General features: G+C 39.3%; 1 protein-coding gene across 1 annotated transcript in view; it reads right to left on the minus strand.

The window, feature by feature from the left end:
• Positions 1–14952, minus strand: part of LOC132587527 (transient receptor potential cation channel subfamily M member 7) — an 89135-nt gene that overhangs the window by 59726 nt on the left and 14457 nt on the right. Inside the window, exons 2-3 of the mRNA XM_060259812.1 lie at positions 2449–2528; positions 782–820 (exon numbers count right to left, since the gene is read on the minus strand). Coding sequence (XP_060115795.1) covers positions 782–820; positions 2449–2528 — 119 coding nt within the window. The remainder of the gene's footprint in view (positions 1–781; positions 821–2448; positions 2529–14952) is intronic.

Consider the following 14952-nt stretch of genomic DNA (forward strand, 5'->3'; position numbering starts at 1 on the left):
CTGTGGAGTGGGTGATCAATATACTCCAAAGACCCAGATGATCAGTAGGGATGGGCATGGAATCCAAAATTGTGGCTCGTTTCATTTTGTGATTCACTGGATTGCCTGATTCAGTGGTTTGGTTTGTGTTTTTTTTCAATTTCCCAAATGATTCCTGGTTCATTAGTTCATTCAGTTCAGGGAGGTGTAGAATGGCCCCTGAGTGGGCTAGAGATGCCAAACTTGTGGCAAACTCTTCAGCAGACTATCCTCTACCTGCTTGCCAAGTTTGGTGCAAAATGGATTTCAGGGGGCTGAGCTACAGCCCCCCAAAGCAGGTGCCCCCCATTTAGTCAGTTTCACTGGAAACTGACCACAAACACAGGAGGCTGGGGAATCATGCCAGGCTGTCTGGAAAAATGAACCAAACACAAACCAAACCACATGCCAAGAAAAAAGGCTGGTTTGTTTTTGTGTTTGGGTGCAGCGGGCTCAAACAAAACTGTTCGGAACAAATCACGAACCAGCCATTTTTAGCACAAATCACGACTCCTAGTTCAGTTCCTATCCATCCCTAATGATCGGCATCAGTAAATGACTAAAATATTAGGTCTAGTTTCCCAAGTCTATTTCTGGCATATAAGCATGCTTGTTTAAACCTATTTTATATTTCCCCTTACCTTTTGTTTCCAGTTACTTTTAAATACCATAGCCAATTTTCAAACATTTTACTAATATTAAATCAAAGCTGTATGTTTTAGAGAAAAAATCCAAGGGGTAAATGGAACAGAGTTCTACTTACCTGACAAGTTGCTGACAAATCTGACATCCTGGAAGGCATCTGTTAAAGAATACAATACAGTATCTTAACACTCTGCCCATCTCATCTTCACACCCAAGAATTTATGCCTTAATATGAAGAAGACTATCCTTAAATATTCATGTCTCCACTTCTTATGGCTTACACAAGATTGTTTATAGCTCAGTTTTAAATGGTTAGTTTTGGGACATAGCTAGCAAGTGAAAAGTACTAATTGTTTATTGGTGTGATTTTGGAAAAGTGTTCCAGAAGTAACATGGCAGCTGATCCTGACAAATAATAAGCAACACTATGTCTCTAACAGCACATTCATAAACAGAATTATCCCCTACTAACGTCAATTGTATAACTTTGTTTAGAACTGCACCACAAGCAAAAGTAACAAGCACACATGATGCAGTCATGATAGATAATGAATAAGCACCTTCCGTTTGGCAGGCCATGTTTTACACTGAATTTGTATTGACAGTAAATCCCTCAAAATATTGGTCACATTTAGGCATCACAGGAAACATCCATTTGTTCATGGGAGGCTCCAAAAAAGCCTGTTGCTACACTTGTATGGTCCCTCACAACTTGTTCCTCCTTCTTCCCCACATATTTGGAACACAAGAGAACATTTCCTGTCTTCAGAACCCTTCAAACTCCTGTATGCCATGAAATACGAGGAGAGGTAAAACTGAAGCTCTTTTCTTCTGCAGAAACCGGGATTATACCTTAATTCAGAATCCCAGGGGGTTTTTTTGTGGGGAAGAAACAAAACTCTATTTACCTACACACCTGAATGTGGATATTATAGTAAAATGGTGTTGGAGTGAAGGCTTCCCAAACGTGGGAAAATTCAGTTGTGTTCCATACATGAGACAACTGAAGAGAGGTTTACATGAGCGTAACAAGGTACATCCCTGCGTCTCGCAGGCAAACAGACTTTTCATGATGTCTGAAAGAAGCCACTGTGAAGTGTTAAACCTACGGTTGCCACAAATTATACCTTGCATATGGAGTATCAACCAATCACATGGATGAATGCCCCTGTATGAGGTAAGTATTTACCACATTAACTATTTACACTTTTAGAGACATGCTTCAAATCTTAGGAACACATATTTTTTAAAAAATAATGTGTGCTGAAGAGTTTATTCTGCAAGGTGAAAATGAGAAAAATATCAATCAAAAAGCTACCTACAATTGTGCTTCTCAAAACCACAAAGGACAAGGTTCTTCCAAGAATAAATGAATGTGATTTACAAATTACTGTTACTTTTTAAAAAAGCAATTCCTATCATCTTTATTTAGGAATCTTATTTGCGAATTCATTCAAAAGAGCATTGTAGCACATATGGGCTCAAGTAAAACACTGAACTCTTAGCTAGGAAATATTCTCAACAACAATTTCCCAGTTATCCAATTGGCATTTAAAAGTTTTCCGTATGTTTCAATCCAATCATAGCAAAACCTTCTCAGGGCTCAATGGCTTCAAGAAATGCAGTGAACTCACAGTAACATGTTTTGCAAACTAAAACAATTAATGGCTATTTCCTATTCACCCATAAGCAGTTTCTGAGAAGCTGAAATTCAAGTATTCCCAGAATTAACACGTATTTTTGCATTGTCTTTATAGAGAAACCCTGTGCCACTTTATAATTTACCTGTGAGGATCCTTTGAACTTGGTATAATATACACACATTCTCGCTTGGTAAAAGTATTTTCTATCCAAGATTTCTGGGACTGCAAAGTAAGATATTCTGAGCGTCAAAACACAAGTATTGTCAAGTAGCATTAAAAACAAAGTATTTAACAGAGCACACGCTCATACTATTAATCCGTTTTTTTTTTCAGTAACAAGTTAATTCTTTGCTAAATATATTCTATGATGAATAAACTATGCTGCTGCTGAATATTTTGGTTCAATAGTTCACACATAAGAAAATAAGAGAAGTCATGTTGGATCAGGCCAGTGGCCCATCCAGTCCAACACTGTGTCACACAGTGGCCAAAAAAACCAGGTGCCATTAGGAGGTCCATCAGTGGGGTCAGGAAACTAGAAGCCCTCTCATTGTTGCCCCCCCACTCACTGAACCCAAGAGTATCAGGCACAAATTAGCAGCTGTAATATTTCATTGCATGGAAAATATCCCAAAAGCTGTCTAAAAGTTTTTTAAAAACCCAACCCTGTACACTTGGAAGATATAAAAAAGCCAAAACTGAAAGAGATCACACACCAAAGAGCTATATGGCAATAACAACAGGATTTGATCCAAAGAATCATAAGCGAGAGGCAAACAGCTACTACTGTTCTCTCATAAACATTTCAGCAGGAACTTGCAAGAGTCCATACAAGGCTGTATTACATTTCTCATGAGATGTTCTGTGGATTTAGCCTGCCATCCCCCAAAAAACAGTTTCCTGGAAATAAACCCTGCTAAATTAAATGGGATTTGTTTCAGAACAGCCCTGCTCAGGACTGCTCTTTGAAATGTCTCTTTTCAAAATACTACTAGCAGCAGGACAAACTTTCCACATATGGAGGGGCACCTTTGGAGGCAGCCCACGGTATGGCTTACTGAAAGCAAACAGCAGCAATATGAATGGATGTGAGGACAAGCACTTGAGACCACCCATTATCTACTGTATTAAAACACTACAGGGTCTCCATGAATCAGCTGCAAATTGATAGCATTTTCCACCACCATATTTATTTATTTAGATTTATGGGCCCAGAGAAAACTTAAAGCAGCTTACAATTTCCCACCCTGCTGCCCCATGTTTTATCCTTATAACAACTACCCTGTGATGTTGCTTAGCCTGAGGAAGAATGACTAGCCCAAGGTCACCCAGCAAGTTTCCATGACAGAATGGAGATGCAAACTGGGTCCCTCAGACCCTAGTCTGAAATGCTAACTGCCTAGTATCTAGCACAGATTTCTTATTCTAAGCAGATATACTTGCATTTTCAGATAAATTTATAATGGAACAGTGCAGAAGTTTATATTTCTATGAAGTACAGTAGTATAAAATAAAAATAAGCAGTATTTTAAAGTAAAATAATATTCAGTCATAATGTAGGGAAAATATAAACTAGAAACTTTAAAACTGTAACCTTAACATTACTGTTATTCCCTTTTTACCACTTCCTTCCTCAAAGAAGTTCTGAGCAGGTGCAAAAAGTTATTAAAATTTGTTCTCAAAACAAATCTATTAACTCCTTTGGTTCAACAAGTAGACTTTTTCCTCTGTCCACTGATGAGAAGTCCATGATAGCCTCACAAACATTCCATTAGTTACTGAAATACAATAGTCCAGGCTGAAAATCTCTGCACAGATCACACAGATACATGAAACAGCATCATGCCAATGATGCGCCTTATACTCCCATCAGCACTGAACCTATTTTTCAGACATTTAGAACATATTATGGTGAGGTGCATTTTTCTCGCATCATCTTTACAGAACTACAATGTGCCAGCTAACTAGGTAATGCAGGGAGACTTAAAGTGCTTTCAGCTCAATGGAAGTCTTTCTTTCAACTAAGACATTTCCAAATTTATCTTTGTGGTTATACAAAATGAGGCAGTTTTCCACATGCCCACTGTACACAAACACTATAAGATGAAACATACAAAATAATTACATGAACTTTGTCATATTTACCACCCGAACTATATCTATTCTAAAACATAAATGGCCAGTTTAGAGGCATCTGAACTGAAGGCATTCATACAAATTTTTAGAATATAGTTTGAAGTGAATTTTAGTAAAGGCTGTTCCATCTACGGATTTAACTGGATATATGTCCCACTTCTGAGTAAGTGTGCTTAGGACTGCATTACAAATTTAAGTATAAATTTAAAAATTAATCCTAAACACCAAGCACAGCAGAAGAACTATTTTCTAAATTTTCTAATCTTAAGAAGAAAAGGCTTGTAAAGATCTGTTTTACGGAGTACAGACAAACATCATATATCATTTTTTTTTCAGACGTTCTTTATAATTATTTCTGCGTATCACAATATCTGAAGCAAGAGAATGCTTTTTAAAAAAAGTATACCTGTTCAAGATACAAGGTCCATCTTATTTTTTCTTTGCAAAAATCCATGCTGAACTACTAGCAAGTTTCCTTTGAGGATCAATCTTATACCGCACGGTTTACTCTAATTTAAGGCTTTGGAGATGACAGGTTATAACAACATGCTGCTTCTAAAGTGCAGGATGAGATCAGACCTTAAAAATAATTTAATGTTACATTAGAGGGACAATCCTATTATTGCCTTTGTATAAGATGAATATTCAGGGGATCCTCTATAATATATCCACTGCTCCATTTTCAAGCTATGGCACATGAAAGTAACTCTGCTATGAAAGTACATGGGTTCCTCAGAATCAGTGAAACACATTAATGGGCATTTTCTGCCATTTTTAACAAAGGCAAAGTTCGAATGCATTGCAGCTGCTTCCTACTGAATCAGACTATTGGTCTATCAAGATCAGTGTTGTCTAGTATGATGGGCAGACACTCTCCACAGTCTCAAGAGAAGGTCTTTCACATCACCTGCTACATTCTCTGTTTAATTGGAGATGCCAAAAATTGAGACCTTCTGCATAGAAAGCAGATGTTTTGCCATTGAGCTACAGCCCCTCCAAGTTGCGGTGATCAGTTCCTTAATATTTAATATGCAAAAGTCTGAAAATTACTGAATCATGTTTGGCTATTAAGAGCCTGTGAGGTGGCTGCCAAGAAGTACAGCTGACAATACAAAATGGCTGGCCAGCCAGATGGAGCCCGCCCACACTGTGGAATTAGGCAGATGAATCATGCATTGGAAGTCAGTGTTTGATTCAGAAACCCTTGGGTGAGACTGCACCTATATTACATATGGATCTTCCTACTTCTAGTGCCAAGCTTCACCCACTTCTGATTGATAATTATATCATGCCAAATATGAAGGGGGTACACCATTAGGTTACTGAAGTGCTGAATGCCAAACCCATTTCTAAGACTTTATTTCATGTGTCCCCTTTATTAAGCTGGCCTTAAAAGAACTTACTGAAATATTAGTCTGTACACTGCCTCTAGTATTTATCCAGAGACGCAATTTAATAAATAAAAAGTTGCCTTGTGGTGAGCAAAATAGTCAAGCAAACCAAGCTATGAGCCCCACAAATAATTTGTCAATACAGGCTGTCTAGTACAACTCAGACTTCTGAACTGTGTTAGGAAAACTGGAGGTGCCTCTGTGAATGCTTATGCCTCCTACTGTATATCTCTAGGCACATCTAGGAAAGTAGGCGCTAGATCAAACAAGAGCAGAAGAAGCAACACAGGATGAAGCTTGCTGTAATCAGATGATACTGAAGTGAGGAGGAAGATTGAAAAGCAGCATTGGGCAAAAAGTTAATCCTCCAATCAGTGCAGTCTTGTCCATTCAGAAGCCTCGGGACTCAGAAGTCAGTCCATCAGTTCAATAGGGTTAACTCCCAAGAAAGCATCCACAAGGCATGCACAGGATTGCAGTCAGTGTTAATGAGCCAGATGTTGCAGAGTAGTTTCCTCTCCCCACAACAGGAATGTTGTGAGGTAGGTGAGGCATTCTAAGAGAACCGTGACTGACCCAGGGTCACTAAGCCGGCTTCTTATGGAAGAGTGGGGAATCAAACCTAGTTCTCCAAATTAGAATCTGCCTCCCTTAACCACTACACCACGCTGGCTCTCAGGAGAAGAAAAGCAGCAAACAATTAACTTGAAAGAGAAACACTGGTTTATAAAGTCAAATCATAGTTCGTTGTAATGTGAGCTAGCATCAAGCTCATGCACTCCCTCATACAGAATCATCACATGTTTCAAGTTCCTCCACCATATCTGTTTGGGGACATATAACAGGCCTGGCCAGCTCTACACATGCAGCACAATGAGGTAGTGACTGAGATGGCATACGGTAGTATGGAGGTAGCAGAATGGAGTACACCACTTCAGACTGCAGACTAAGGATTTATGGGAGAGGGAGTGACTCAGTGGTAGAGACTCTGCTTTGGTCCCAGGTTCAATCCCCTTGGAGGAGCTGTAGCTCAGTGGCAGAAGGTCCCAGATTCAATCCCTGGCATATCCAATTAAAAAGGACCAGACATAAGGTGATATGAAAGACCTCTGCTGGAGATTCTGTAAAGCTGCAGCCACTCTGATTAGACAAAGCTGGTCCCAAATTCAATCCCCAGCATCTCCAGTTAAAAGGACCAAGTGGTAGGTGTGACGGTAAGGTATGGTTTAAACAGAAAACCAAGGAAAATCAAGGACACATAGAGCCTGCGTCAGGTGACCTGAGGGTGGGGGCCAGAGTGCTTGGAACTCTCAGGGTGAGGGTGACAGCTAACGGCTGAGGCAGGCAGTTAGTGCCTGACAGAGCCAGAGAGAGTTGGTGCCTAGCAGAGTCTGAGAGAGTTGGTCTTTGAGAAGGAGCTGGGGCAGTAGCTGTGGAGAGTCTTAATGAGAAGCAAAGCTGACTGCTAGCTCTATAAAAACAGCAAGGGGCTGTGTGTGACTAAAAGGAGAGTCACTGTGAAGACCTGAACGGTCACAAACACTTATATACATCTCTTAAGATCTAGAGAGGTGGTTGAGAGAATATATGTGGGTCTAGGAGTCTGAAGGGCTGGGAGTAGAGGCTCCAGTCGAGAGACTTGGCACATTACACCCAAGAGGCCAGCCTTTGCTAGTGTTGGAGAGTGTTTATTTAGGAACTGTGAACCTGAGAGACCTAAGAAAGGAAACATATTCTAAAGACTGAAGTGACTGAGCAACTTGTTATCTACGTGAGATACTTTATAGCCCGTGTATATATATCACCCATATCCCCAGTTTAAGACTTTGTGTTTAAAATAAATATCTGTGGTTTACGTTAAAGTTCTCTGGTGGCTTTAATCTGGGAAAACTGTCAAAGCTGCTGTGGTCCCCTACGAATTATATATCTATCTGAAAACAAAAACCCCGAAGAGACTGGAAGAGTGAAATCCATATCATACCCACCCCTTTATATGGTCCTGAGGTGAAAGTTTAAAAAGGAAGAACTGAGGAGAAACTGAGGGGCTGGGGTAGCCATAAACAGCACATAGAAGCGATCCAGTGGGACCGTGAGGCGGGTGCTGTCATAGTAGGTAACATGAAAGACCTCTGCCTGAGACCCTGGACAGCTGCTGCCAGTCTGACATGACAACACTGACTTTGATGGACCAAGGATTCAATAAGGCAGCTGATAAGGCAGCTTCATGTACAATATATTTTTCAGAGTTCCCCAATATTAATCCCCCCACCCCCATTAAGTGGAAAACTAGCACAGCTTGCAAAGAGCCAGGCTTGAATTTTAGTCTGCTATACTGTGTTTTATCTGCAAGAAGGAGCATTGAACCTGTGCCTCCCTACAAGTGAAAGTGAAAAGGCCATTTCCTCCACCTCAGAATTCTGCCACCTCATTCTCTTGCATGCCCAGGCCACAGTATTACTAGCCTGGATGTAATAGTTAACTGATTCGCCACAAATCAGGAAGAAATCAGAGCTTGAAAGAGAAGAGTAAGAAAAGAAGGGAAAACCCAAGGCTCATTCATGTAACACCAAACCATAATCTGACATAATGTCTGAACCCATTCATTGTCTGGTCTTCTTTTGCAAGTTCCTACTCATACAACACAAGGCTGCTTTAGATGCTGCTCTCCACCCTTTCATATCCCTGCGTGAACATCTGTGTACAACAAGAAGATGAGTGGGCCAACTCCTACTCTGCCTTTCTCATTTCCTTGCTTCAAGAGGGGAAAGGGCACTGAACTCATGTTTATACCAAAGCAGTTTTCTTGACACTACAATATAGAGGCCTCAATATACTGCATAATACAGCAAAAGCAGCAGCTCTACTGTGTGTAACAGCTCTTTGAGCATGGTTGTTCTAGCACTCCACCCATCTCTCTGCCTAAGAGCAAACAGCTGATACAACTGCAACCTGAGAAGCGAAGGAAAGGGCTCAGAGGCATTGTGTGAAGAAAACTGAACATCCACAATTACATGGCCTGAAAAGTTGCCTTACAGCTTCAGGGTCTAACACCACCATGTATTTCAGACATGAAAGGTTTAATTACTATGGCTCCATGCCAACTTGCAACCTCAGAAGTACAGTGTGGTAGCAGACACCAGCTCTTCTTTGAATGCTTTAAAGCAAACAGCAAATACTTTCTGCAGATCTCCACAATGAAATACATTTTGGTATATATTCCATACCTTTATATATTCCATTTACAAGTCATTGCTCAACAGAACAAAATCCCTTACCAGTCAAACACATGGTGATCATGGGACTTAGCAGTGATCCATGCCCAGTTGACTGTAACACCTCAAACGTTCAACAGCCTTCTACAGCAATAGCTGCAAGGCAGTAATTCTAAACATAAACCTCCATTATCTTCCTATCATCGCTTAGAACCCATGAATCTCATTTCAGAAATGGAGCACCTGATGCAGATGTTATAGCACATTAAGTTCACACATACAAAGTAGCTCGTTAACAAGCACATCTTTTTCTTTCTCCTGCCAGAACACAAACATGAATAGCAGTGCTTACAAGGTCCATTTATTTTAAATAAGGATATGCACAAAGTATCAGAACTTTTTCTAAAGTATTCTTAATTGTGTACAATGATGATACCACCAGGAAACTTTACCCTGAAGATGGCCCATGAGAACATTATACCCTCATAATGCATTTTTTTTCCATTTGAATGAGCTGCCTTCCTTTCTCAGAAACAAACAGGACTCTAGGGGCACCCTAAAGACTACAAATACATTATCCCAGAATAAAATTCCATGATCTAGAGATTTTTTTTTTCCAGATACAATGTGGTGGGTCCTCAGTAGGTTTGCTAGAAATCAGAACTCTTAAACCAGCTTGAACATCTTGGCTAATAGATAATTCTAGTCCAGGGCTTTTTTGCAGTAGGAAATCATTTGCATATTAGGCTACACCCCCATGATCTAGCCAATCTTCCAAGAGCTTACAGTGCTCTTAATACAGGGCCTACTGTAAGCTCCAGGAGGATTGGCTACATCAGGGGTGTGTGGTCTAATATGCAAATGAGTTCCTGCTACAAAAAAAAGCCCTGATTCTGGTTATCATTAACTCTGAGTTAATCCTAGTTAAAGATGCCACTGATGTGAACCTGACAAGAGTGGGTGGGAGAGGGAGAACCTCATTCTCATGACCTGCAGCTACTGTCAAGATCACTTCATATGTTGTAGCCCTTAATATTTTAACAGTACTTTTTCTGGAGTCAAAGTGCTGCAACCCACTTTATTTCAGTAAATCTTACAAAATCATCAGAAGAGAGGTGTAGGTTATTACTTTTCATATTACTGAAGGGGGATGATATAGTTTATATAATGCAAGTCACTTGCCTAACAATTAAAGTCATCAGAAGGAATAATCTGTGTTTCCCTGTTTCTGGTGCTGGGTGGGATTGCACCAGGAATCATGCTTCTGTTGGTAACACCTAGAATCTGGAACTCCCTCTCTCACTGATGGTTACCTGTTGCTGAGTTTTTATTCTTTTAGACACCAGGCAAAGGTTCTCTCAAAACCTCTGGACCTAAAGTTGTGGCTTTAATTATTCCCAAACACACTTGGGGAATAATAACTATAGGTTATTTTAGTTTTAGGATATTAATGTTTTATATTTCTCTTTGTTTTATCATGCTATTTTAGTTGTAGGTTTTATTACATATTTGATGCTTGTTTTATTAGTATTTAGGATACTGTTGTTTTGTTTTCCATGTCATAAGATGTCTCAGAGCCAGCAATAAAGAGAGATGGAGACAAGGCAGAAATGTTTAAACTAAAGCTACCTAAAAAGCATATGGCCAACCTACACTACCCTGATCGAATAAATATTTTATAAAGCTAAGCAACTGCAAAATAACGTATCAACTCCAATATAAGTTGGACTTCAGTTTTTTTAGACTGACACTAGGGCAGCAGAATTGTAATGAATTCCTGTTTCAACACTCCTTGTGTCCTTGCCATTGGCTATCCCGAACTTTCAGAAATATTTCACTGAGAAATTCTAGTTTTACCTAAATACAACCACCCTAATAAAATAACGTTATTTTAGTTCAGTAATAGACAGGAACAATGCTCAAGTTTCATGTTTTCTTCAGTTGTTAGTTTAAGGCTCCAAGAAAACCCCACAGATGTCTCGCTTCCTTACTCTCACTGCAATTTTAAAGTTACCTATTTCTATAATTACTAAGTCCTGAAGACAAGGAAGCACTAGCTAGCAAGCTCACACACCAAGCTATACTTAAGCTCTTCTCCAAACACAGAGATCCAAGAAAGACCAAAATATAGCCCATGGAAGGGGAGAAACATAATGGAGCTTTACATCAAAGAGCCGAATAAAATCTGAAACAAAATTGTCAGGTGATCAAATAAAGTATTTTTCAGTAGGCATATCACTTTCACCAAAGCCTGCTGATAGTCAAATCTAAGCAACAAGGTGAAACCTGTAAACACCATCCAGAGTTATGTGAACCTGGATTTTGCCTTGTCTTGCTTACTTAAGCCACTCTTTGATGACTAGGTAGATGAAGGGGCAAAAAACTAAATGCAAAATATTATATACAGAGCAGCTACGGAGACATAATAAAAAAGGTACTCCACATTTATCCTTCACCAGTTGTTTAAATCTAGACTACACTAGCTGTAATTTACTCTCTGAATGCTACTTTTAGGCATTTCTTCTTTTTTTAAATCTTCTTTTTTAGCTGCTATGGGAACAGAAATCCCTACACCAAGTATCATCTTCCCATCTCCAAGAATACAAATCCTTTTTCAAAGCATAAGCAATGTTTTGAAATCTGAAAACCAGAGGAGCCATGATCAGTTTGAAAGTCTGAGTCATTCTGGTGCTATCGCCCATCATTAAGTCTAACAAGGAGTTAGAATGAATATACCCCTAATGTTTAAGCAATGAATGACATTCTTGCAGAACAGAATATTTACTTTAATACCCTCTTGTTTAACTGAAGCAAGTCAGCTTCACACAAAGCTTACTGGAGGCATGAAGCGGTTCAAGTAGATGCGATTATCTATGAAGCCCCTTGTTCTATGTCATGCTTACTAAGATATAACCCTATAATCTGGCTAAACCGAAAGCAGTAGAAGATTCAAATTCTGCATATTTTCCAGATCACCATAAAGCCTCATGCTCATATCTAAGCAACTTCCCAACTGAATGAGTCAGCAGCAGCAAACAACCCATCCTCCCCTCCCCGCTCCCGCACTCCAACTCTCTGCCTATATGAACTGTTAACTTCCTTTTTAATGTATCTGAGGAAGCATGTGTGCACACGAAAGCTCATACCTTGAATAAAACTTTGTTGGTCTTAAAGTTGCCACTAGACTCCAACGTTGTTCTTTTGAAATGTAGCTCTTGAACGTCTACAAGGGATTCCACTTATGTGAACAAACTAAAAGGTAGGCTTGTTTATTTGTTTTTAAATGATTAAAATTATCATTCAAATAAAAGTCCTAGCAGCTTAATGATGGGTAAGCAATTAAAAGTAAATCTTTCCATAGGTTATAGAAGGTGGTACAAGGAAACATGTGCATTGTTTCAACTGGATCAAATCAAACAATCAGCAAAGAGCAAGCAAACAGCTTCATTATATAATGAATCAGCAGCCAAAAACACAATTTAACAAGGGTGTCAAACTCATTTGTTATGAGGGCCAGAAACTGACATAAACGAGATCTTGTTGGGCCGCACAATGCATATCATAAAATGTAATGCCAGGTAGCAGAGATAGAAACTTTATAAAGGACACAGACAAACGCAATTAATTTTTTTAAAAAACCATAAAATAAATCATGCTTAAAAGATTAGCACTCTTGCAATATTTGTTTATTTAACAGTCTCTGATAACTGACACCTCTTGCAATGAATTGCATCAAAATCTGGAAACAATTGTGCTGTTCAGGTGTTATTCAGAGTGTGTGTGCATAAGTTGCAAACCTACTTTTGATTTATTGTTAATTGTCTCCTTCCCCTAGTGGTATCAGTTTAAAGCCCTCCTGATGAATCTCCCCATGGATGGAATCCTCCCCTGGTGCACATGTATCTTGCCAGGAAGTAATTGAGGAGGGGCTGTTTAAGCATAGGGAAAGTTCAGGGATATATGAAAATGGTAAAAATCAAAACAATGGTTACTGAAGTTTGAGAAATGCTGAGCTAGAGAAAAGACTACAGTGGCCAGAGATAAGATGATCTAGGCCAGAACTAGAGTTTGGCAATATTTACCGAAGAAAGCACACTATATTACATGATTGGTTGTGCAAGTGAACATGACCATTTTAAAGTGATACTGCAACATTAATTTTTGCTTGCTGTGGGAGTCCACAGTAGCTGATTAGGAAACACAATTAGGTGGAAAGATGATGACACATTCAGGACAAGCCCAGGCAGAGAAATTCAGTTTTGTGATGCCACCAGAAACACCCCCACCCCACTCAAACCATACACTGGTTATTATGAAAGGACTGGAGAAGGGGCAGAGTATCTAAACAAATCCTTGTTCCCATTATTTCACCATCCTTGTTTGGATCCCAGGAAAGCAGGCATAACCACGTGTTAAATATTATCACGTCAGTCAATAGCACAAAGGGCCAGCCACATTTTAAAGATGGGAAAGCATGAGAATTTGGATGGAAAATAAGGAATACTTTAATCAAACATCCTATTATGATATACACAAGCACAGAAAATAAAAGTCAAACTAAAGCTAATAAAGTACTCCTTAAAGACAAGACACAAAGTTTGCTAAAGTATCTCTCCTGTTACTGGTCCCAGCAACTACTATTCAGACATACACCACTTTGAACATTGAGATTTCAGTTACCCTGAGTATTGTCCACGAATTTCTATAATCCATATTCAAAGCCAATAAAAATATTTGGAAAACAAGTCCCAAAATTAATTCCCCTCAGGAATTTACTCATAAGTAACAGGTTTACACATTTAGCAAAGATGGGAAAGTACCCAGAGGAAGCTGTCAGGCAAAGAGCAATTTAACATCAAAGCAACATTCTGAATTTGATAAGGGGTGGAATATTGTTGGCTCCACTTTTGCCCCATCTATGTTTCAAACAGATGAAGAGTCAATAAGGTTTCAGTGAATATGGCCTGACTGCAGATCCTAGCCATCCCCTCTCCTACTGGATCTCTTCAGAACACATGAAGCTGCCTTACATAAGAACATAAAGGAAGTCATGTTGGATCAGGCTAATTCTATCTTTAATAACAGATTCCACCAACTTAACTGGTATCAATGTTAGACTGACCAGCTTGCAATTTCCCAGATCCCCTCGGGAACCTTTTTAAAGATGGGGATTATATGAACTAGCATCTAGAAACCCACTCTCTTTCTTCCAACTTGAACACATATTGACACAATCAATGTACGTCAACATCACAGCTGTTTCATATGGCTGCTTTATTAATTCTTTTGCTGTTTTTAAGTCATCCTCCAACCTTTAACTTGTGGATGATAACAAATTCCCAAAGTTAAGGTTCCTTTTGGGAACTCATTACCACGCATAATGTTTCTGTAAGCGAATCTACTTCTCTTACATTTCCAGTTTTACTGGACTGTATACCCTCGCAGACATACAAAGCCATTCCACCTCCAACTCTTCCTTCCTAACCTTCCTATATAATTTATATCCAGGAATTACTGTATCTCACTGATTATTTTCTTCCCACTAAGTTTCTGAAAGGTCCACAATTTCTATGTTCTTCTCTAACACTAAGCGTTCCAACTTCCGTATTTTACCCTGGACACTTCTAGTATTTGTACATAAATCTCTATAATTTTCCAGGCACATTAAGCCCAGAATCTTCCTCCTGTGGCCTCTAGACCTTGTCAGGAAGTCATTTTTGTTTGTCACACTCTTAATGGCTGTCAGAATCCATTTCCTCCTAGAACAGTTACCCCTCCATCTCTTAGACACAAGCCATTCCTAACCAGAGACATTTAATCTCCTGTTGGCTTTCACTCAAGATTTAGTTTAAAAACTTTTCTACCACCTTTTTGATTTTGTGCCAACAGCCTGGTTCCTTCTTGGGA

Source organism: Heteronotia binoei, chromosome 19 (assembly GCF_032191835.1).
Source record: "Heteronotia binoei isolate CCM8104 ecotype False Entrance Well chromosome 19, APGP_CSIRO_Hbin_v1, whole genome shotgun sequence".
Lineage (NCBI taxonomy): Eukaryota > Metazoa > Chordata > Lepidosauria > Squamata > Gekkonidae > Heteronotia > Heteronotia binoei.